Here is a 24,472-nt window from a genome sequence, read left to right on the forward strand (position 1 = left end):
GCATGAATTCAATAAAGTTCTGAAAACATTTCTGTGAGATTTTGGTTTATGTTGAAATGATGGTTTACATTTTCAATAAATAAGAGATTACTGGTTTGATTGCAGGAGAAAACAAAAAATCTACTAAATCAAATATATGTAGAATTACCTGCTGTGGTGGCCTTTTTACAAGCTGCTGAGTAATACTGACATGATAGCATCACGCAGATGCTGCAGATTTGTTCTCCTGTTCCAACACATCCCAAATGCGCTCTATTGGATTGAGATCTGGTGACTGTGGACGCCATTTGAATGCAGTGAATACACTGTCATGTTCGAGAAAGCAAGCAAAGAGATTATTTGAGCTTTGTGACATGGAGAGTCATGCTACTGAAAGCAACCGTCAGAAGAGAGGTGCATGGACATGATTAGCAACAACACCTAAGACTGCTGGATTTCAACAATACTGAGTTGGTACAAAAGGGCCCCAAGTGTGCCTATAATTACCATTACAGCATCACGGGAATCAGAATCTTTTTTATTGTTGTTGTGCAATGGAACATTGAAGACTTTTCTTTTTCTGACTATTGTTAGTCAATCCTAGATGTGATTATGTGTAAAAATCCTAGTAGATAATCAGTTTCTGAAATCATACTCAGTTGACTTCATCTGGCACCAACAACCACGTCACATGCAAAATCACCCAAATCACTTCTCCATTCTGATGCTCAGTTTATAATGGGTGATGAATGTGTGTGTAGCTGATAAAGTTCAAATGGGCATTGCATATCACAGCTTTTCCTCTGACAACTGCTACTCATTCACGTGTGCAGAGGTTTTGATGAGAACACTTTGGAATAAAACAGGTGACTAAAAAATGTTCTTAAAAATAAAATACTTGACTGAAGCTTAACAACAGAAACAGACAGGAAAAATCTGCAAAGGTATCAGCCTATAAAAATGGGCATGATATAGCATGATTTGTTTAAGTTAATAGTATTGGTTACACATATACAGGGTTTAAATATGTGTTTGTTTAATTTAATTTATGTAACAAAAGTTAGCCAAAATATTTATCAAATTAAGGATTAAGGCTTAATTGTTGGAGAAATTCGGATTTTCAGGTATTTGTAACAGAACCCTTCAAACTGAAATGCGTCAGTCTGCGTCAAACTGAATTCTTGTTCTCATTGGTTAAGAAGTCACGTGACAGCTGCCATTTGACGGCATTGAGACTGCGCAATACCATCATGGGGAGTTTACGTCAGGCGAGCTGATGTTCGCGTCAGTTTTGTTTTAAATATTTAGTGAATTTCTGGTTTTCTATGTATCACATTCAGCCGCTGTAGAAGCCCCTGACCTTGGAAGCTATGCGGCGAAGTAAGGCTGAAGTGGACCGTTACGTTTCCTCTGTACAGAGTTCCTCTCCCTCACTCAAAGAGGTAAGTTAAGCCCGCCGAGGCTAACGTTAGCATGCTGCTGCCATCATGTCAGATCAGCCGGTATGAGGTACGACCTGTTCACATGTTCAATGAGCACTCGTTGCTTTTTTAATTATGATGACGGTATTTCGGTTGACTCATATGTCGTTCTCTGTATAACCCCCGTCCCCGGATAGTCTTAAAGACTATAGCTAACCGGCCGGCGTGATGACGCCCCGTCGTGTCCTCCCCTTTATACTCGGGAAAATGCGCGGCATGGGATCCCTTGAACAGCGCCAGCTAATCAGCTATGCTAGTTAGCCACGACAGCGAGACAAAGCTAGTTGGATAGGGTGTGCAAGTTTCATTTCTCTGGAAAAGCGAGGTTTCGGTTCAGAAAACAATTAAAAATGCTCGTTGCTTCATCGTATCAGGAGCAGCAAGCCTAACTTTGTTCAAAAACTGGTGGTTTTAGCTTAATTGCAACCAGACTTGTCTCTTAATCAGGCACAGTTCCAAGGTTTCTTGATTTGTTTTCGTTCTTTTTAAGCATTGTTTATTCGTTTATTTATTTGGATCGGATGTCACGGGGGAAACTGTTACACCCACAGAAAATCAGAATATTTAATGAGAAATAAATGCAGTGTAAGAAAACATTGAATGCATCAGAATCCAGGCTTATCAACAGTCTGAAAGAGGCTTAACTAATAGTGATTAGTTCGAAAGTGTACTGAAAGGACAGAAAATATATGTTAGTGTTATTATGAGATTGTGATAATTTGTTTTGTAGATACTCTTTTAATGTTGCAGCTGAAAATGTTGGTTTAATTGTTTATACATATCTACACCTACACCATGGCAGCATAATATGCTAGTCGATCAGTCAATTACTTGAGTAAATGTGGTCAGTGGTCCTAACCATGCTCTCAAGTTGCTTTACCTAGTCAGGGTTTTGTTTTTGCGTAATTCCAACGATATTTTGGTCAAAGTAAAGTTATCAGGATTGTGGGTTTTTTTTTTTTTATTGATGTAGTGTGTGTGGTTTATTGTACTCAAGCTTAGAATACACTTTGTGCTTAAGATCAAAAGTAATTAAAAAAAATGCACGGACCTCTAGAATAGAATAAACCTTTATTATCCCACGAATGACAAATTTAGGTGTTACAGCTCTTAGAGCAACGGGAATATAAAAGGAAGAAACAGAGTGGTCCTGTATACATAAGCAACTGAAGTTCGTATATATACAGGTAACAATGTACAGAAATATGTATAGAAAAAGTAAAAAGTTAGGCCACCTGTTGTTCTTATATGCATAGTCACCCTACCAGAGGCTTGTTTTCAGTCGGGAGAAACCTTGGTATTGTAAGATTAACAGTCTAGCCCAATGGTATTTGTAGAGTTGCATCAGTAGAGCCAAAAATGTAGTTTTGTTTGACAATAGATTCACACTACTACACATACCTGCAAAATGTCTCCTTGTGCATTTTGTTGTGTACGGTAGTGTGTGTAGTCTGATGACATTTGCCTGAAGAATTAAATCACAACATTGGGTGTCATGCTGTTCAGAGCTTAAACCTGTATTCTCATCAGCAAAATGCATTCCTAAACAAACATACAGAAATTAAATGTTTTTGTGATTTGTAAATAAAATTTAATTATGAAGGACTTTTTAAGACGGGAATCTATTTTTAAAAAGTGCGTTACAGGGAATTTAAAAATACATCAGACAAAAACAACGTATTGCACAAGAGCATTACCCAAATGCCTGTCTAAATAGATGAATTTTCAGCTGTTTTTATTTTTTTACTATAAAGAAGCCAAAGAGTCATAGTGCATAGAGGGGGAGGTAAACTGTTCCACAGTTTTGACACTAAGGTTTGGAAAGCGTGATCCCTCTTTGTTTTGAAATGGGTCTGTGGAATAGCCAGAAGAGCACTATCTACTATCAACTTATTCTACGTTGTTCACCTGACACTGAAAAAGTCAGTGATAATAGTTGTAGTGTGGTGGGTAGGAGAAGCTAGCAGTAAATCTGACAATGGGTAATGCTGTAATCACGATGGCTAAGATGTTACTAACTTTAGCCCCTGGGAGGAATAATTTCCCAAAACTACAATTTAGTTAATTCCTCAGGATAAAAGATGTTTTGGTTGTGGGTTTTTTTTTTTTTTTGTTTGTTTTTTTTGCGGGGGTGGGGTGGGGTGTGTAATACCACAATGCTGATCACTTGATCAAAACTGGATAATGAACAAAATATCTTTCACTATTCTGATGTATTCCCACTTCACAAACTACTTGAACCATCTATAAAAATTATGGATGGGCATGATTTAACTAGGCACTGGCAGCTCCATCTGCAGGATTTTTAAAAAAATAAATAAATTTGTGGCTAAAAATGGGCCTTTGGGTATTGTTACTAAGCAGGTACTGAGTACTGGTGAGTATTTAAATCCCAGTAAGCCAGATAACTCTTCAGGACATGTGTAATTGCATCTTCTCACTATAATAACAAGATGAATCCATTTCCTCATCCTGGTCCACATATTTTTTTTCTCTCCACAGAAGCCAGTCAAAGGGTTTTTATTTGCTAAATTGTACTTTGAAGCAAAGGAATATGATCTTGCAAAAAGGTAAGCATGTGAGCCTCTCCATTGTTTTGACCCAATGCTTGTGTATTGCTATATTGTTTGTAATTCCTGTCTTTCATGCTTTTCCTAGGCATGTGTCAGACTATCTCAAGGTCCAGGAGAGGGATCCTAAAGCACACAAGTTCCTTGGACAGCTCTACGAGAGAGAGGGAGATATCAACAAAGCAGTTGGATGTTACAAGGTAAAAAGAACATCTTAGTGGAAGCATTTCTCCCTTTAAAAGTGTGTCAGAGTGTGGTTTAAGAAATCATAAGATTCAGGTATGAAATGAGGAAACATTGTTTAAAGGACAAAATGATGAACAGCTTCTACAAACCCTGTATTTGCTGTCAGTTACAATCTTTGATTTTCAGATTCAGCTTCCTTTTGTTTGAGAAATCAGAAAGATGATTGACCTAAAATTCCTCCAGTTGTCTATGTACATAAGTGAATATGTGTGTGGGTTTAAAAACTGGGCAGCACGGTGGTTAGCACTGTTGCCGCACAGCAAGAAGGTCCTGAGTTCAATTCCAACATCAGGCCGGGGTCTTTGCTATGTGGAGTTTGCATGTTCTCCCCGTGTTTGTGTGGGTTCCCTCCGGGTACTCCGGCTTCCTCCCACCGTCCAAAGACATGCAGCTTGTGGGGATAGGTTAATTGGAAAAATCCAAATTGCCATTAGGTGTGAATGTGCGAATGAATGTGAGTGTGAATGGTTGTCTGTCCCTGTGTGTTGGCCCTGCGACAGACTGGCGACCTGTCCAGGGTGTACCCCGCCTCTCGCCCTATGACAGCTGGGATAGGCTCCAGCGCCCCCCGCGACCCTGAAAAGGATAAGCGGAAGCGAATGGATGGATGGTTTAAAAACTGCTCTATAAGTGCTGTCGGTGCAACTGCTGATTCATGCTCACACCAATTTAAATGGACCAGCCAAACTCGTATATTTACCTGGACACGAAAGGGAAAATACCCACATGCACTTTGAATAAATTTGGTTAGTTGTGATGAATGAATATAAAAAAAAAAGTTAAAAATAAGTATCCTCTTTGTTACTATGGGTAATTTCCCACAGCAAACAACAAGGCTTTAGATGTGATTTCTGTCTGCCTTTTGGTGTGTGATTCTTTTTTTTTTTTTTTTTTTTTTAAATACACTGGGTAGTCTATCAAACTGAATGCTAAATGCTCTTTGTTGTTTTACTTTTTAAAAGATGAATCACCAAGCTCTCTCTGACATTCGGGAATCAATAATCAGCTTCCCAAAGGCACTGTTAGGTTTTATTGCTATAGCATCAAATCTAGAAGATGAATGATGACAGAAAATTGAGAAAAATAAACTGTGATTTATTTGCTCTCCCTTCTTGTAGCAGTAACTTTTAAGAACATTAAACTCACCTTGAGGGAGGTTTTTTTTTTTTACTGATTCATTCGCACCTGAACACTAAAACTGATGTGTACTGTAATGAAGCTGGTTCTCAGTTAATGAGCTGAAACAAAGTGATTCAGAGTCAGTGCTGAGACTCATCAAAACACTATCAGCTATATAATTGCTGTACATTTCCAATCTTTTTAAATGCACTCAAGCTGTGCTCTGTCCACCTGTGGGAGGTGAAAATGGCCCACTTAAAACACAGTTTTTTATGCACAGTTGGCTGACTGTAGTGCAACCTGTTACTTGGACGTAAACGGCTCCAGTTGCTGCTGTAATAAAGAAATTAATAATCAGCACAGTGTGAGAAAGAAGAGGAGGTGATTAGTTTTTAATCCCTTAGCATAAAGCAGGGAGAGAGAAAAAACTGGCAGAGCTTTTGATGCATATGTTCAGCTTCAGACTCAATGTTTTTTGCTTTTATTGCAGCGGTCGGTGGATTTGAATCCAGCCCAGAAAGACCTGGTGCTGAAGGTTGCAGAGCTGCTTGTCAGTAAGCAGGAGTGTGACAGCAGGGCAGAGTTTTGGGTGGAGAAAGCTGCAAAGCTGCTACCAGGAAACCCGGCGGTTTTCAACCTTAAGGTGAAGCTCCTCCTTTCTTCTTTAGTTCCAGTTACATCCACTAAGCATTGCCTTTGTCAGCTGTGAAGTCATTTGATCCCACTATTTTAGGTTGTTTAACAAACTGTTGTCTAGTTCACAGCCTGATCCGTCCATCACTTTGCTTAATATTCTTAAATTAAAATTTCCAGTTTCATGAGTGGGAGTTTTAATGTCATTTAGGTTTACAAAAACAGTCCAAGAAGAGGGTACAACTTAATTAAAAGTAGAAAGAATGCCACACTGAATGTCTTCTGTTCATTGCCACTGCTGCTTTTAGGAGCGCCTGTTGAGTCGTCAGGGTCAGCAGGGTTGGAACCAGTTGTTCGACCTCCTTCAGACCGAGCTGGCAGCGCGGCCGGCTGACGCCCACGTGAACGTGAAGTTGGTTCAGCTGTTCCGTCAGGATGGCCGGCTGGAAGAGGCTGTTAAACACTGCCTGGCTGCTGAGAAAAGAGCCATGCTGCGCAACAGTCTGGACTGGTACACTGAGGTGGTGTGCACACTGAAGGTTAGTATAGACTTTGCACTAGTGTCCTGCTAAATTAAAGTGTACCTGAATAGGCAGGACCCGTATGCTTTAAGTACTTCTATTTTGGGCCTTATACTCATCCTCCCACCTTTATAAGTGCATAAACTTTTCTAAAGAATGGATGACCTTTGTTTCAGGAGTACCTGGCTCAGCTCAGCAATGAGAAGATGAGTCGATGTATTCAGAGAGAGCTGTTGTTGACCCGCTGCAGCCTGCTGAGAATCACACTATCTGAAAGCAGCGTGCAGCCAAGTGTAGATGCACTTAGAGAGTAAGTCGGGTCCTGGATTTTTCAAGAGAACTGGACTAAAATCTGAGGCTTTTTTGTTTTGTTTTGTTTTTTAAATTAAGGAGTAATTTACGACCTAATTTCTCCCGTGTATTCTGGTGACCACGTGTCCTTGTAGTAAAGTTTAAAAAAAAACAAAGTTATATAGTTAAAAGTTAACATTCAGATTCTTTTCCTCAAACATTACTGATGTCAGAAAAACTTGCCAACCTCATAAAATGTAATTGAATCACATTAAGTTCTGGTCTTTAGTAAAAGTTCAGTCTGTTTAGGTGTAACAGGTTGTTTTGTCGTTGTGTTAGGCGTTGTTTGCACCTGATCTACAAGAAAGAGAAGCAAATAAGTCTCAAGCTTTGACTATTTACAAGTCAAAAAGGCAAATTGTTGCAGCTGTTTCAACAAAGGCTAACATTGTTGTTGTTAGTTGTGTTTTTAGCATTCCAACTTTTTTGTAAACTGTTCATCTGCATTGTGCTTGTAGGTTTGACCAAGCTATGCAGGAAGTGAGCAGCGTTGCAGGCCGCAGTGCAGACGAGCTCCTTGAGGTGTTTGTGGAGATGAGAGGGCACCTCTACCTGCATGCAGGCACGCTGCTGCTTAAGCTGGCTCAGGATCGCCAACAAACCTGGAGGGCTGTTCGTGACCTGGCTGCACTGTGCTACCTACTGGCATATCAGGTAGTGACACACCAAATGAGCAGATTCATTTACTTATGTTGTCATTACTTTAACTATATTCCAGTAGTTGTACCATCGTGCAACTGTGCTGTCCCTTTTACCTTTTTTTTCTCTTTTTTTTTTTTTTTTTTTTTTCTCGCAGTTTTGTTTGTTTTAATTAAAGTTTGTTTTTCCTCCAGGTCCCCAGACCAAAGACAAAAGTGACCAAAAGAGATCAGACCGCCCCACAGTTTCTGGAGCTGCTGGCGAATGACCGACAGAGCCAGGCCGGCCACATGTTGTTCAATCTGAGTACAGATTCATCTGCCTTGATCAGTGAGGTCTGACCTTGGTTATACGTGATTTCACATGATTCTCACTGAAGCGTTCGTATGTCAACATGACGTACGTCATGCGTCAGTGTTTAATTATTTTTCTCTTGGTAGGTGGTGGAAGCTTTCGGGAACCGGAGTGGTCAGGACTCCCTGTTTGACCTCCTGCGGGGTCCGCAGGCCTCTGCTGGATTGTCTTTTATCGCCAATGATGACATTCATTCCCTTACTGCCATGGCTCCAGAGCTCTCTCAAATGGCCAAATGGGACACTGGTATGAACCAGTTAGCTACCTGAATAATAAAAAAACTGTTCTGTTTGTTTGTTTGTTTTCCCATGAAGTTAAAGAAGCATTTAGTAGTGACTAGTATAATAACTTTGCTGCTTTCTCTTTAGGCTCCATCTTGCTCCACAGTGGTCAGTTGCAACATCTGAGCTGGTTGGGACTCCAGTGGAACCTTCTGGACCAAAGACCACCGCTGCGGGAATGGCTACAGCAGCTCTTTCCTCGGCTTACGCTGGAAACCTCCAAACTAGATACCAATGCGCCAGAGTCAATCTGCCTGCTGGACCTAGAGGTGAGGTGGTGCTGCTCCTGCTCTGTGTGTACTGGTCTAACATACTCTGTAAACCTCCTCCTGGCTAAAGCACAGAAAAGTTTTACTTCAATGAAAATCTGGATCTTGGACTTCTGGAGTTTTTCCTGTTGCATTTTGGTTCATTTTCATAAACTTATGTTGGCACTTTACTTACAGCAGGCTGTGGAAAAGTCTTAGGAGACAGAATGAAATAAAATGAAACTTCGACAGGCCAACAGCACTGCTTTTAATTTATAAACACAGTTTTGTTCTGGTATTTCTTTCAGTATTAAAGTTTTTTTTCTCTTGTGTTTGCTCCTTCAAGGTGTTTCTATATGGTGTGGTGTTCTGTAGCCACTGTCAGCTTCAGAGGACGGCAAAGATCAATGCTGGAGTCAATCAGTCACAACAACAGCTCTTTGAGCCTCGTTGCCTCCCTCTTCCTCTCCTCCGCCTCTTGACCACTGACAGACAGAGGGAGTGGTGGGATGCCATCTACAGCCTCATTCACAAGCGAGCAGCGTGAGTACTATTACTGTCGAGAGCCAAATGAAAAAACATCCAGAACTATTGCATAAGCAAAAGGGATATGATTGGTTATGTTGTGTTTACTTAAACTGATTTAAACACTATTTTGAGGATCTCTCCCGATTTGAATCTAGTTTGTTTCAAATTAGTGTTGTCTTGTTCCTGTATGTTGAGCTCTGTGATTTATATAATTGCATAACAACTCTCTATTCTGGTTTTCAAATTGTTTTTTGATGGATTTAGCCATTTTGTTTCCTCAGTATTTTCCCAAAATGGTTCAAATCAGTGGTCATTATCTGTAGTCTGTTTTAAATCTTAGAAAACTGTACTTAACAGGGCTAAACTCATTTAAAAATACATTTCTAAAACCTCATTTCAATAAGTGATATGAACCTATCAAAACAGTACATTAACATTTAACTGCAATTAATTTATAGTCCCATTATTGGCTATGTTCATATATTCAGTGTTTTTGATGTGTGGCCTTTTGCTTTGCAGACCTGGTGTGTCAGGAAAGCTGCGAATGATTGTGCAGCATGGGCTGAGCACATTGAGAGCTGGAGAAAAACATGGGCTTCAACCAGCACTGGTCATCCACTGGGCTCAGTGTCTTAGCCAGACGGTACAGAAACACACACAGATGCATACACTGTTTGCTTAAACTCAGTGAGTTGCCGGATGGTAAAGTGATTAAAATTCTAATGTATCTCTTTTTGAATGTTTTTTTTTTTTTTTTTTTTTTTTAAATAAGGCATTTAGAAAGTCCCTTGTACCTTTGTACCCCTTGTATTGTAGCTTATAATGGGAAAACCAGCATATTCTGACTGTGCTGCATGAATGTCATCAACTTCCTTTATTTAATACTTACTTTATTAATAAGTAAGTCCATATGCTTTAAAAAGACAGCAGTCATCTACAGTCACAAGCTGCACTGACAGTTAAAAGCATGTAGGTAACTCGGAGCTCTCTCGGCTTTCACACCTGCTCCTTTCTGTCACTCAGTCTGCAGCTGCTAAACAGAATTAAGTGCAAGATGTCCAAACAGCCACATGTGCCACTTCTTTGGCTGCATGTCTGCTGGATTTAAAACCACTAAGAAATGAGTTGTGACAAAAGGCTTCTGTGTACCATTCTGCTCATGTGCCAGACTCAATTTCTGTGTGGTTTTTTTTTTTTTGTTTGTTTGTTTTTTAATAACCAGGGGGATGGGGTGAACTCCTACTATGACCAGAAGGAGTACATTGGCCGCAGTGTCCACTACTGGAAAGTTGCCCTTCCACTGCTGGAGAAGATCAAAAACAGACGCAGTATACCAGAACCTCTTGACCCTCTCTTTATACACTTTCCCTCCAAAGATATTCAGGTTAACAATGTTCTCATTTCTTTTTGCATCCGAGTAGAGTTGTCATGTTTAGCCTCAGGTTTAGTCCCTAAAGACCTTGACACTTTCAGCTATACCTGAAAATCAGTTTGAGTTTACCTCTTTGTTTAATAATCTTGCTGTGGTGACATATTGTAGTGAAATGCTTTCATATGCATTTAATCCAGAAGTGTCAGGTCAGAAAGGTTTGTGTGAGTTTCAGTAAAGGATTTTAGGTCAGCACTTCACCTCATTGGGTCTGTAGAAATCCCACAAAAAATAACCATAGCAAATTTTATGTCCTCACATTAATAGAAGTTATTTTTATATTGAAGGATTTGCCACCAAGATGTACCACGTTGGTTCATAAATTTATGTTTTGTGTTCCTTTCAGATTTCTTCTGTGAAAAGTTATGAAGAGGAAGCAAGGATAGCATATGCAGTTCTTCTTGACATTGAAGGGAAAACAGAGGAGGCCATTTCTACCTTGGAAAGCATCAATAACATGTCCTCCATCTGGCATTTAGCTCAGGTAAGCATAAAAAATATTTACCTGGATTTATTGTTCACACCACAAGAAGCACTTGGGTACTATGGTTTTTGTTTGGCTTTGTGGTTTTTGTTTTGTCTATCTCTTAAAAACAAAAAATGTAAAAAACAGATTTTCAAATAATATTGACTATTAAACCTCATACAGTCCACTGTTATGTGGTTTCAGATGTTTCAAGTTAGTGGTTCTAACACTTGTAGAGGTGTTATATAGAGTGTATAGTGATTTTATAATTTATTTTTTGGCAGATCTATCAGCGGCTGTCAGAAGAGGCCAGCAATGGTGTTGAGGAGACTCAAGACAGGTGCATCATGTTCTTGAGAAAGTTCAGGGCATACCTGTCAAAGATCTACAGCGCCAATGCAGATGACATTGAAAAGGTAAGTCCCAATTTGGAAGAATCAAAAAACAAAAACTATAAATTTGTACGACTGATGTTTAACTTGTGACACTTTATTTTTTTTATTTATTTATTTTTTGCTAAAGTAGAAGCAGTGTGAAATTTAAAGTCTAAACTTTTTCTTTCCCAGCTGCCTGTCTCTATGGAGGAAGTTGTGGACCTCCTAAATGATGTGAACCAGCAGCTGGGGGAGAACGGGGAGGTCATGGATGAAGAGGATGAGAAGGAAGAGGGGGTCCTAAGAGGACCAGCCCACTCCAGCCCTGCTCATCTCGGTGAAACTAGTGCAACCATATCCCACATTAAGTTCTCCACTCCCTCTCCAAACAAAAGCATTGTTTCTCCTTCAAAAAGACTGGTAGGTCCATATTGTTATTTAAATGACTCAGTTTTTGTGTTTTTAGTCAAACACAAAAATCATTTACTCTTTATAATTTATTCACATCCTTTGTTTAGATTTCTCCCAAAACACAACCTCATTGGGTGGAGGACCAGAAGAGTCTCCTTCAGATGTTGTGTCAGCAAGTAGAAGCCCTTAAGGTCAGAATTCATTTTTAAGTTAATATTTTGTAACATTGTCCCTTGTTTTTAAACTGTGATCACTGTTACTTGTTGTGTTACTTTCAGTTCAGATTAAATCAATACATTTCAGATTGAGTTCACATGATGCTCCTGTTTTACAGAATGAGGTTCATGATCTGAGACACAACTCATCAGGCACTACAGTTTCTCCTCACCATAAAATGTATGGCGAGACTTACGGGGCTGAGGGCCTGCAGGAACCATTTACCCCGGTTCAGTCCTATCATGGAGCCCCCCTAACAGGTCAGTATGATACACGGATCTGAAACATGATTCATTTTATATTTAAACACAAGATTTAATTTACTTGGTCATCTTTACCAAAGCAGTTTAGTGACATAAAACATTTTTGGATGTCTTTTCTTTCTTTCTTTTTTTAAGTGGCCACCACAGGCCCCTCTGTGTACTACAATCAGTCACAAGCTTACAACTCTCAGTATCTCTTGCGCACAGCAGCAAATGTAACCCCCACCAAGGTAATCATCATTTTAATGCTGAACAAGCTTTAATGCTTTAAAAAATGGAGTTTGTTAAGTTTATTTTTATTCTATCTTTACACAGACCCCAATGTATGGCGTAAACCGCATGCCACCTCAGCAGCATATGTATGCCTACCAGCAGCCCACGCATACACCTCCACTGCAGACAGCCCCAGCCTGCATCTACCCTCCTCAAGAACAAGTCTTTGGTGCACCTCTGCGGTTTGAATCACCAGCCACAAGTCTTCTTTCACCCTATGGTGAAGATTTTTATGGCCAGAGTGTTACCCAACAAACCAGTAACCCTACCTTACCTGAACCTGGCTATTTCACCAAGCCACCTGTAGTCCCAGTTCAACAACCAAAGAACATTGAGGGAAAGCCCATGGACTTTGGAAAGCTCTCCTTCAGCCAGCAGGCACCCGCTGAAGTCCCCAGAGTGCCTAGTTTTGGTACAGGTGTAACTGCCCAGTCAACACCCTCACCTGCTTTTAAATTCAACTCCAATTTTAAATCCAATGATGGTGATTTTACATTCTCAGCTTCTCAAAATAAGCACAGTGAAAGTTTGCTTGGCCTTCTCACATCAGACATTCCCAGTAAAACAGACACCGTTCCAGAGAAACCACAAACTCAGGAGCAGCCCACCACCCAAACGGGCATCTTCACCTTTGGAAACAAAAATGTTACCAGCTTTTCATTTGTTGATTCTGCACAGAGCACAGCCACTGGAGGCCTGTTTGGGAAGGTGGATCAACCATTTCAATTTGGGGACATGTCCAAGCCAGCGTTTGGAATGTCAAAGCCTACAGCAGAGCAGGAACGGGCAGTGGAGAGTGACAATGATAGTACTCATGCTGAGGAGGATGAAGATGGGCCTCACTTTGAACCTATTGTCCCTCTTCCCGATAAGGTTGATGTGAAAACGGGTGAGGAAGAAGAGGAAGAGATTTTCTGCACCAGGGCAAAATTGTATCGATTTGACACAGAGACAAAAGAGTGGAAGGAACGGGGCATCGGCAATGTTAAAATCTTAAAACACAGCACTAAAGGCAAGGTCCGCCTCTTAATGAGAAGGGAACAGGTCCTTAAGATCTGTGCAAATCACTACATAACACCTGATATGTTGCTGAAACCAAATGCCGGCTCTGATAAATCTTGGGTATGGAATGCTATTGATTATGCAGATGAGGAGCCTAAACCTGAACAGCTGGCCATCCGTTTCAAAACTGTAGATGAGGCAGCACTTTTCAAAGCCATGTTTGAGGAAGCCCAGAAGATTGTACTCAAATCACTTGACAAGACAAATCAACAGGAGAGGAAAGAAAAAACCGTGAAAGATTCTGAATCGATTGCAGCCCAGTTTGCACTGAAAGAAGGAGAATGGGAATGCTCTGTGTGCTGTGTAAGAAATAAACCCACAGATGTACGGTGTGTATCCTGTCAAAGCCCTAATCCCAACGCCTCTTCAAAGCCAGACATTCAGGCTGCTGGGGAAGTTAAACCTAGTTCTTTTACATTCAAATTTGGCACTGATTCAGCAAAACCAAGTAGTTCTGGCTCCACATTTACTGGATTTGGTGGTTTTGGATCTTCTGTAGCCTCTTCATTCACATTCGGTCTCAGCTCCTCAAAACCTACAGACACTGGTTCCAGTACATTTGGTGGCTTTGGAGCCCTACTTACCAGCAAACCAGGGCAGTGGGACTGTGAATCATGTTCTATAAAAAATGAGGCCAACGTAGACAGTTGTGTTTCTTGCAAAGCTCTTAGACCCTCGGCTAAAACAGCTGCCGCAGCACAAGTTGCACCAGCTGCTGGTGCACCTGCAGCACAACCCGTTCTGTCCAGTGTTGACTCTGCTGGGGTTGCTGCCAAGTTTAGTAAGAAGCCTGGACAGTGGGATTGTGATGTGTGTGAAGTAAGAAATGAAGCCTCTGCTGGTAAATGTGTATCCTGTGGAAGTCCAAACCCTGCTGCTAAGCCAACAGAGGGGGCTTCATTAGGGTCAAATCTTCCAACAGTGTCGGGACCACAAGCTGATTTTGCAAAGAAAGATGGGCAGTGGGATTGCAATGCCTGTCTGGTCAGAAATGATGCATCAGCTGCTGAATGTGTTTCCTGCAAAGCTCCAAATGAGAATGCATCTTTAGCAGCTAGATTTGGTAAGAAGGATGGAGAATGGGACTGCAACACTTGTCTCGTGAGAAACGAAGCCTCGGCTGATAAATGTGTGTCCTGTCAGACCCTAAATCCTAACGCTAAAAGCACAAGCAGCACTAGTTCCTCATCGTCCTCCTCAAAATTTACCTTTGGAACAAAGAGTTCGTCAAGTCAGCCTGCTGGAACTGGATTTACAATACCTTTTGTAAGTGGGGGCACCTTTCAGTTTGGTCAGAGCAAAGATAAAAGCTCACCTGCTTCTTTCAAATTTGAAGCTCCCCAGACTGGATCTAGTACAATCAGTTCGTCAAGCTTCTCTTTTTCAATGCCCATTGGGCCTGGTGGCTTCAAGTTTGGTGTTCAAGACCCTCCAAAAGAATCCCCTTCAAATGATAATCAGACTCAAACTGGGTCAGCCTCCAGTATGCTCAAAAGTATAGCTGACAAGCACAAGGAGAAAGAAACTGTTTCTACACCCTCAGTAGAGGAAACGGAGGAAGAACAAAATCCATTAATATCTGGAAAAGCAAATACGTTCAGTTTTGCGGACTTGGCTAAATCTGCGGGAGGAAACTTTCAGTTTGGCACGAAAGATCCAGAATTCAAAGGTTTTTCTGGAGCTGGTGAGCAGTTGTTCACATCATTCCAAGCAACCCCCACCAAGACAGAAGCCTCAAATGAACTTGAGGATGATGATATGTATAAAACAGAGGAAAATGATGACATCCAGTTTGAACCAGTGATCCAGATGCCTGAGAAGGTGGACCTGGTAACTGGGGAGGAGGATGAACAGGTTCTTTACTCTCAGCGTGTCAAACTGTTTAGATTTGATGTGGGTACCAGTCAATGGAAAGAGCGTGGTGTGGGAGTTCTCAAATTCCTGAAAAACACTACAAATGGTCGGCTAAGGGTGCTGATGAGAAGGGAACAAGTTCTCAAGGTTTGTGCCAACCACTGGATCACCACCACCATGAACCTTAAACCCCTGGCAGGCTCAGACAAAGCCTGGATTTGGTTGGCCAATGACTTCTCTGATGGAGATGCTAAACTCGAACAGTTAGCTGCCAAGTTTAAAAGCCCTGAGCTTGCTCAGGAGTTTAAGGAAAAGTTTGAAGAGTGTCAGAGACTTCTCTTGGACATCCCTTTACAAACTCCCCACAAGCTGGTTGACACAGGTAGAACAGCACACCTCATTCAGAAGGCAGAGGAAATGAAGTCTGGTTTGAAAGACCTGAAATCATTTTTGACTGACGAGAAAACAAAGATAAAAGACAATGACACACAGGGAGACATTGCAACAGCTGGTGACATTTCAAGCCTTGTAATCAAGCCCCAAGGTGACACCACCGGCCCTACCTTGGAGTGGGACAACTACGACCTCAGAGAAGATGCTTTAGATGACACGGCTGACTCGTCCGTCTATGCCTCCCCTCTTGCCAGCAGCCCCCTGAGAAAGAACCTATTCCGCTTCGGGGAATCCACTGGTGGGTTCAGCTTTAGCTTTCAACCTGGCATCAGCCCCTCAAAGTCTCCTGCTAAGCTCAACCAGAGCAGAGCTTCAGTGGGTACTGATGATGAGCAGGATGTCACCCAGGATGAAGAGCGGGACGGCCAGTACTTTGAACCTGTGGTCCCCTTGCCAGATTTGGTGGAGACTTCTACAGGAGAGGAAAATGAGCAGGTGGTCTTCAGTCACAGAGCCAAACTATATCGCTATAATAAAGAGTCAAAACAGTGGAAGGAGAGAGGAATTGGAGACCTCAAGATCTTGCAGAATTATAACAACAAACGAGCGAGGTTGGTAATGAGAAGGGATCAGGTGCTGAAGATCTGTGCCAACCACTGGATTAGTCCAATCATGAAGCTGGAACCTATGAAGGGTGCAGAGAAGGCCTGGGTCTGGAGTGCTTTGGACTTTGCTGAGGAAGGAGAGGGCAAGCTTGAGCAGCTGGCTGTGAGATTCAAGCTGCAAGAAACCGCAAATACATTCAAACAAGTTTTTGAGGAAGCCAATGTTGCTCAGGGAAAAAAAGAACTCATGACTCCAGTGACATCTAGAGTGGTTGCACCACAAGACAGTGGAACACCAGGATCTGCAAAGACCACTCCAGCTGTATGTGGCAAAGCAGCCATTGCCGTTCTTGAAGAGACGATTAAGGAACGTACTGAGCTTCCTACAGACACTGGATCAAATGCATCTGCGTCACACAGTCCTGTCAATCCCGGAAAGACTGTGGTGTCTCCCCCAAAGTTTGTTTTTGGCACTGATACCCTTCAGAAGATTTTTGGCACTCCTAAATCTCATTCTGAACCTGAGCAATCTACAGCATCTGGTTTGAAAGCCAACGACTCTGGTTATACTGCCAAGACTTCACTTCAAGTTCCTGCATTCAAAATCCCAGAGAAAGGTAAGAATAAAAAAAGGGAGGTCTGAATTATATTTGCATTACTTTTGAATGAGTATCTCAACAGTTTCAGTTCATTTCATTTTTACCCGATCGTCCTACTTCATCTGCATCTCACTGCTTCATCATTGCCCACACCTTTCATTTTTAACTGGAACACAACGTGTATTTCCTCCGTCGACATGCTCCCCTTTTATATTTGTTTTGCAACATGCACATTTAGTGGAAGTTTTAGAGACAAAAAAACATGACTATACTGCACATATTTTACATATCCATAGGGTTAATAAGATTGTTATCAAATCAATCATTGCACAGCTACAGTATTTCACATTTTTCAGTCAATTTTGGCATTTTCTGATTATGACACCAGCCTCACAATTAGTCTCTCTTCACTCAACAACCCACCATCCTTTAGGGCTGGATTTTAGGCTTTTCAAAGATAACCCAATGGCTTTTTGGACCAGCTCATCAACCACCCAATTTGAACCCCCAGGTACTCTAATCACTGCAGTGTGTGTTAACACTTCTCAGCTGTCACGTGACTGGCCCTTACTACTACAAAGAAATAACCTGGATGCACGGAGTGGAGGGGGAAAAAAAAAAAAAGCAAAACGGTCAAGCTAATGTGTTGCATGCCAAGTGTGTGAAGGTGCAGTTTTTATTGTTCAGTAATTTTAATTGTAGTTGTTTAAGTAGCACTTGTGTCACAAGATTAAACAGTTTTGCACGCAAATAATGCATAAAAGCAGAAAATATTTCATCTGATTTCATCTGAATCATCATGGAAATGGTGTTTAAAGCACTGAAATATTTAAGGGAAAAAATAAAACTTGGAATTAAATGTAACAATCTTTTCATTTGAGTGTCATTTTCATAGTGTGGCTCGCAGTTTTGTTTATATTAGCTGAAAGTAGATGAAAGATAGAGGTAGCCCCTGTGTCTGAAGGGTGAAGCTGAAATGTAACTGCACTGTTTAGATTGACCAGGAGGGGGCAACTATTCTGGTTGCGGAAAGAATTTAGATTGTGTAGACCTGAATGGGAAAATTCCAACTACTCCCTTGATCTATGACATCAGTAAGTAATTTCTTAAAGATCTCAGTCGCTAGTTTTTAGCCTCATTGAACGTCATGTTTCACATATTCAATCTGGAAATTGGTCTACGTTAGGGGGTGTCAAAACAGGAACAGGCAAGCAGCTTTTTTTTGACCAAATGTCAGTGAAGTATAGGCACTTGTACAAATTGTGTGAGTCGGTATAAAAGATGGACGTTTCTTAAAAGCAACTTCAACACAGAACATTACAGATTTCTATTTAGTGGCCACCAGGGGGCGACCAGTAGTTTCAAAATGATTTGGGGTTGAATAGAAAATCACTTTCCGGATGCCTTTATGGGCTCAGTTGCTAGTATCAGATTATACTAATTATAACATTAAGTCAATTTTGGAGCAGGGTTAACCACAATTAAAGAGCTGTCAACCACAAATTGTTGACCAGTGAGCATTCAGGTTTGCAGCCAGATCAAATCCTTGTTTTGTCACATTCAGCTTTAAAACACCTAGATGATGAAAGTCCTCAGCTCGAGGCTTTAACAAATGGGTGGCATCATGGCTAGATCCACACTTCTCAACTTGGAGAGAAGTGTGGACCCCAACTCAAAGCTTTACAAACTGGTCAGTTACTTCATGGTGGCTACATCCATCTCTTATAGACAATCTGTACAAAAGGGAAACACGTAGGTTCTTTGATTTGACTTGGCAAAAAACAAATGTTCACTTATATTTATATTATTCTTTCATATGAGTCTTCAGTCTGGATTGAAGGTCTTACACTGCGCTTCATTTCATGTTCTGTATATACCAGAGAGGCCAAATTAAAGAGTACAGCGATGCCACAATTGTAGTGTGGGGCAGTTAGACTAGCAGCAGAAAGGTCTTCTGAAAGGTGAGCTGAGAGCAAAGGGCGTTGCTTTAGAGAGGAATGTACTGTGCAAACGTCACATGTGCCATTTTTAGTGCTGGGTCTGTAGCAACAGCATGGAATGTAATTCCTCATCTGGTTTGATTTCTCGCAGTGATGTTTACCTCAGCAAAGGCTAATTAGAGTTAAAGCTCAGGTATTTATGCTGTTTAATGTTACGATACCATGTGTCCAAGAGTAAGTGGTGTAAACGAGACCATGCAGAAATCCTCTGCTTATAAAACATGTCTCACTGTTGTAAATCAAATGCATGATGTTCTGTTTTGCTGTGCATGATTTTGTGTGTGTGTGTGTGTGTGTGTGTGTGTGTGTGTGTGTGTGTGTGTGTGTGTGTAATTAACACCTGTGGTTGCAAAGGCTTTTAATTTTTACATTTTGGCCTGTCTTCCAACAGTTCTTTCCCAGCCTGACTTGTTTACTCCTATCATATCCATCTATCATAGGATCCCCTCAGGCAGAGGGAAGCAGTGCTAGGTCGGATGAGGATTCGGAGGTGGAGATTGTGTACGTCAGGGAACCCACAGCTGAGCAGGCAGCTTTAGCTAGGAAGCTCCAGCTGCCCATCACCTTCTTCTGCTACAAGAATGAACCAGGCTACATCAGTGATGACGAAACTGACGGTGAGACCCAAGATATGGAACGAGGGTTTGTTAAAGTGAACATCAGTGGTTGTACATATGACTTGCTGAAATAAATCTGCTTATTTGTGAATTGTTAACATTCCCAGGAGACAATGTAAGAAAGTGAGAATGCTAAAGTTTTGGACAGAAATGGATACCAGTGTTAAAAATAACAATATAGCACATATAGACATTTTTTGTTAGCCTTTCAGTTTTTATTCCTTTCTTTTGAACCCCAAAAAATGTATCCAGTGCAAAAATGAATGTGACAGCCGAAGTGCTGCTGGCACTGGTAAATGTCACCTTATTTGACAGTTTTGAGAAATAAGGGTGGTATAAGAGGTGTACATGACTCTTTTTAATAATTGGTAATTTATTTTGAATATTTGAACTGCTCCCACATATGATGTAATGAGCTATTAGAGCCAGAAGGTAGCAGTAGTGCACGGTATTTCTCTATAAGGATATACATCTGTCCTGACATAAATATCAAAGTGGAACCTTAACCTTAATTAAAACATGTTATTTGGAGTGAATTTTTATTTAAATTTTATTAATTGAAACTGTAATTTCTGCTTTTATAAGACAAACTAGTTACTGTCCCATTCAGAAAGCGAAGAAAGGACCTATTGGACTTCTTGTTTGTTTGTTTGGGGGGGGGTCTCCTTTGACATCAAAGTTCAGTAATGCCTCTTTGGTTTTAAATCTGAGAATACAAAATTGACTTTAATCTTTAATTCATTATAGGTTGAAGTCTGAACAAACGCTATAATTTTCTTTGCAAACATAATTAAAGGAAACATTTGTTTTAAACTTCAGATGAAGACTACGAATCAGCAGTGAAGGCCTTGAATGGAAAGCTCTACCCTGATCCTCCTGAGAAGAACGCTGCAGCTTGTGGTGATGGTATGTAGTCTAAACCCTGTTACATGTTATTATATCCAACTCATTTTTCAAAAGACAATTGGTTTGGTTTAATTCTGCTACTATGTTAAAGGCTTTTATGTCGATCTGTTATAGTCATACAGTCCAAAATTTGTGTACCTTAATAAATGTTATGTTGATTTTGAGCCTAAACTTGCTGTTTGCTGCATTCAGAGTCAGACTGTCAAGTGGTTTGGGAGAAGAAGCCAACACCAGAGGAGGAGAAAAAAGCCAAAAGCCTCCAGCTTCCACCCACCTTCTTCTGTGGCCTGAGCACCACGGACAGCGACCCGGACCAGGATAAGCCTGAAGACTTTGAGACAGAAGTCCGCAAAGTACATGAAGTCCTGGTAATGGCGCCGAATTTACATAGATAATTCAAATTATACAAGCAGAGAACTCAACTTTTGTTTTTAAAAAAAAGAAACAAATGTTAACTTTTTAAATTATTTTACTCTGTCAGTAATACTCAGAGACATCTTAAGATGGATATTAATTTGGAACATGTTATTAATTTGGAAATGTGTATCAGGTTGCTCAGTTAGACAAATCTAACGAAGCCTCCAGCAGTCCTGCTGTGACCCCTGAAATGCCAGCATCAGGGCCATCATCCAGCAGAGCAGAGGCTGCCGACAGCACATCTACAGCAGACAAACAGACCACAGCAACTCCAAGCAGCAGCTCTCCCATTGACCTCTCAACTAAGAAGAGTATCGAGCTGGAGTCCAACACTGAGAGTAAACCTGCATCTTTGACTGCTACAACAAGTCAAGGTAAAGTGTGAAAAACGGCATAAGTATTTTCAAATGAAACATAACTCTCCATCTTCAGCCACATACTTTATGCGTTTTCGCTCCAACTTTTAACTTTAATTTGAAAAAAAATGTTAAAATGAGGAGCTAGTTTGGATGATAAATATTGAATACATTTTTGCAGACAGAATTTTCAGCTGAGGGTTTCTTTTAAACTCAGAATGTTTCTGGGGAGTTATTATGAAGACTTATTCAAATGAGTTACCCCAAAATATGATTTTAAAAAGGCTTTTTTCCCCCTGTCAATGTTATAATTATGGTACCATCTTTTCAGATATTTTCATTTATCACTCTGAACACAGCTTGATTCTAATATGCTTTATGAACTTAGAGAATACATCATCCCTGTATTAACCTTTTAACTTTGACAGATATGGGGGTGAAAGGCTTTTAAGTATTTAATGTCTTTGTTGTTCTGGCTGCAGACCTCTCCACCTTTGGCTTCAATGCATCTGGCTTTTCTTTTGCTGAGTTGGCCAAAAATACAGATGGATTTGCATTCGGATCAAAAGGTTGGCTTTAACATTAAACATTTTCTTCAGTTGTTTATCTGGACTGTTGTTTTGTTTCACTTCTAATTATTTTAATTTTCTCTTTAAAAAAATGTAGATGCTAATTTCTCATGGGCAAATGCTGGAGCAACAGTGTTTGGATCTCCAGTGACCTCTCAGCCTAAAACCAATGCTGATGAGGAGGGAAGTGATGAAGAAGAAGGAGCTCCTAAAAATGTGGACATTCACTTTGAGCCCATAGTATCTCTGCCCGAGGTATATAAATGTGCTAAGCCCTAACATTTTAGTACAATTAGTAAACTTGTATTTATTTTCCATAAAATTGTATTTATCACTGTATTTATCACTCAGGTGGAGACGAAGTCTGGAGAGGAGGACGAGGAGATCCTGTTCAAGGAGCGCGCCAAACTGTATCGATGGGACCGGGATATCGGCCAGTGGAAGGAGCGCGGCATCGGTGACATCAAGATCCTCTTCCACCCAACCAAACATTTCTACCGAATCCTGATGAGAAGAGAACAGGTGCTGCGGGTTTGCGCCAACCACAACATCTCAGAGGCGATGGAGCTCAAACCCATGAACGCCTCAGCAAACGCACTGATCTGGACTGCCACTGATTACTCAGGTATACATACAGCATCGATGTGATGTTGTATTGTGCTGCCTTGTGTGATTTGTCTGTAAATACTCACTAATAATCATTCATCTTGGATTTTTAAACCACTTGCATGTGTTTATTTCTTAAGGCAACATGTGGATTGTTCTTCACCTGCTCTCTTTCTCCTCGCCCCCTTTTTGTTTATCCAGATGGCGAAGGTGTGATTGAGCAGCTGGCGGCCAAGTTCAAAACCCCTGAAATAGCTGAATCCTTCAAAAAGACCTTCTGCGAGTGTCAGAACCGGATGGGGCAAATTGATGGTGATGCTTCGTCTCTGTGCTCGCCACAGATGTCCAGAATTCAGGAGCACTCCAGAGACACTAACCCACAGGTGTTCCTCAAGCTGGCAGCTGATGGCCAACCTCTGGGCACAATCACTATAGAGCTGTTCTTACATATTGTACCCAAAACTGCAGAGAACTTCAGAGCTCTCTGCACTGGTGAGAAAGGCTTCGGGCTGCGGGACTCCATCTTCCACAGGATCATACCAGATTTCATGTGTCAGGTGAGGAAAACTTTCAAGATCAGATGAATGTAAAACTTGTTTGATTACAACAAAGTGGAATTTACTCTGGGTTGACAAAAATACACCCTGGTTGCTGTTTGTAATCATAGCACAGCTCTGTAGTTTGATGTATGAAGTATTTTATTGATGCCATGAAAATCAGTCCTGTTGTTTAAAAGAAAACTTTCAGGAGAAAATCTCTAACATCACTAACAAGTGCTCCATTGGTCTTTCAGGGTGGTGACATCACCAAGAATAACGGCACAGGAGGCAAGTCCATTTACGGCGACAAGTTTGAGGATGAGAACTTTGACGTCCGGCACACAGGCCCGGGCATCCTGTCGATGGCAAATCGCGGGCGCGACACCAACAACTCGCAGTTCTTCATAACCCTGAAGAAAGCCGAACACCTGGACTTCAAACATGTGGCTTTTGGCTGGGTTCGGGATGGCATGGATGTGGTGCAGCAGATGGGAGAGCTGGGCTCAAAGGCAGGCACTCCCACAAAGAAGATCATCATCACAGACTGCGGACAGCTGTAGCGTTTTAATGTTAAGATAAAGCTTTACGGCTTGGTGTAGGTTATTAAGTTAAGATCAGCTTAGACTCTGGATGAGAGCAGTGTGTACCCTGTGCAGTACTTACATTCCTGCTAAAACGGAATCTTTAATCACGAGGCATCGATCACAGGGCTGCTGGTTAAGTTGTTCGTCACAGAAACTTGTCCACAGTAGCCTTGAATTAGATATTCTTTCACTGTCCTGACATATTCACAAAAACAGAAGCGAGTTGGTAAAGGAGTGGAGGCTTTTGGAACAAATGTTGTAAACTTTTGCACTTGCGTCTTTATAATTTGTCAATAAATTCTCATGTGTATTTTGTGTGTATAAATGTACATGGACTATTTTTTTTTCTTTTTCTAAATGTTTGTTCCTCCTTTTTGTCTTGCATGTGCTCCGTTTCAATGCAGTTGTTCCCTCCATGAGCTCCACTCTGGTATTTTTTCCCCCCTTTTGAACAAGTCTTAAGCCACTGCTCCCCTGCCTTTTCCTCCAAATGCTGCCTCCCTGTACTTTTAACTGTTGGGCACCCACAGGATTTTTTTTTCTGTTTCAATGGATTCCACAATGCAGGTAATTGGACTTCATATGTGCCCATGCAACTTGAAGTAATCTCACTTTGTGGTGGCTCAATGATAATCTGGTTTGAATTTTACAAAGGGGATTCATTTTATGTATAGTTTGAGAGAAATAAAGGCTGAAATGGTGCCGCTTGTACCAAAATATGCTTATTATTAAACAATAAAGTTGCTTTACGAATAATTGATGGTTTTATGGCTTGTCCTTGTTGACTTCATTTTGCTCGGATACAGTTTGCAGGTTCACTCGGGGTATTTTTAGACTTCTATCGACTTTATTTCACCACTTAAAAGATTTTGCATTCAGGTATTTAATGTGACAACGTGGATGAGCATCAAACTATTTGGAAACTGGAAACTTGCACTCTTTCTTTCCATTACCACTGGTATTTTTAATTCAGAGCTTAAAGT

The 24,472-nt window shown here is 40.9% G+C and overlaps 1 protein-coding gene across 3 annotated transcripts; it reads left to right on the forward strand.

The window, feature by feature from the left end:
• The first annotated feature begins 1,201 nt into the window (after window positions 1–1,201).
• ranbp2 (RAN binding protein 2) lies at window positions 1,202–24,245 on the forward strand. 3 transcript variants are annotated; one of them, XM_085134782.1, is made up of 30 exons: window positions 1,202–1,421; window positions 3,963–4,030; window positions 4,119–4,230; window positions 5,886–6,038; window positions 6,337–6,567; window positions 6,726–6,859; window positions 7,359–7,554; window positions 7,734–7,874; window positions 7,980–8,139; window positions 8,262–8,443; window positions 8,769–8,965; window positions 9,470–9,593; window positions 10,173–10,334; window positions 10,726–10,863; window positions 11,130–11,261; window positions 11,412–11,639; window positions 11,738–11,821; window positions 11,965–12,106; window positions 12,245–12,339; window positions 12,425–16,913; window positions 17,329–17,406; window positions 19,336–19,512; window positions 20,332–20,418; window positions 20,611–20,786; window positions 20,969–21,209; window positions 21,674–21,760; window positions 21,858–22,015; window positions 22,112–22,385; window positions 22,568–22,923; window positions 23,160–24,245. In XM_085134782.1, the coding sequence occupies exons 1-30, from the start codon at window positions 1,350–1,352 to the stop codon at window positions 23,463–23,465; spliced, it is 9,180 nt and encodes a 3,059-aa protein (XP_084990908.1). In that variant the 5' UTR covers window positions 1,202–1,349; the 3' UTR covers window positions 23,466–24,245. The 3 variants fall into 3 exon arrangements, with proteins under 3 accessions (XP_084990908.1, XP_084990909.1, XP_084990910.1); XM_085134783.1 differs by having other exon boundaries at window positions 20,978–21,209; XM_085134784.1 differs by lacking the exon at window positions 17,329–17,406.
• Window positions 24,246–24,472: the final 227 nt, after the last annotated feature.

Source organism: Neolamprologus multifasciatus, chromosome 16 (genome assembly GCF_963576455.1).
Source record: "Neolamprologus multifasciatus chromosome 16, fNeoMul1.2, whole genome shotgun sequence".
NCBI classification, from domain to species: domain Eukaryota; kingdom Metazoa; phylum Chordata; class Actinopteri; order Cichliformes; family Cichlidae; genus Neolamprologus; species Neolamprologus multifasciatus.

Coding starts and splice junctions, on each gene's coding strand:
- ranbp2 (XM_085134782.1), top strand. CDS start 1,350: ATGCGGCGAAGTAAGGCTGAAGTGGACCGTTACGTTTCCTCTGTACAG. Junction 6,039..6,336: donor CGGCGGTTTTCAACCTTAAG/GTGAAGCTCCTC, acceptor TGCTGCTTTTAG/GAGCGCCTGTTGAGTCGTCA. Junction 10,335..10,725: donor TTCCCTCCAAAGATATTCAG/GTTAACAATGTT, acceptor TGTTCCTTTCAG/ATTTCTTCTGTGAAAAGTTA.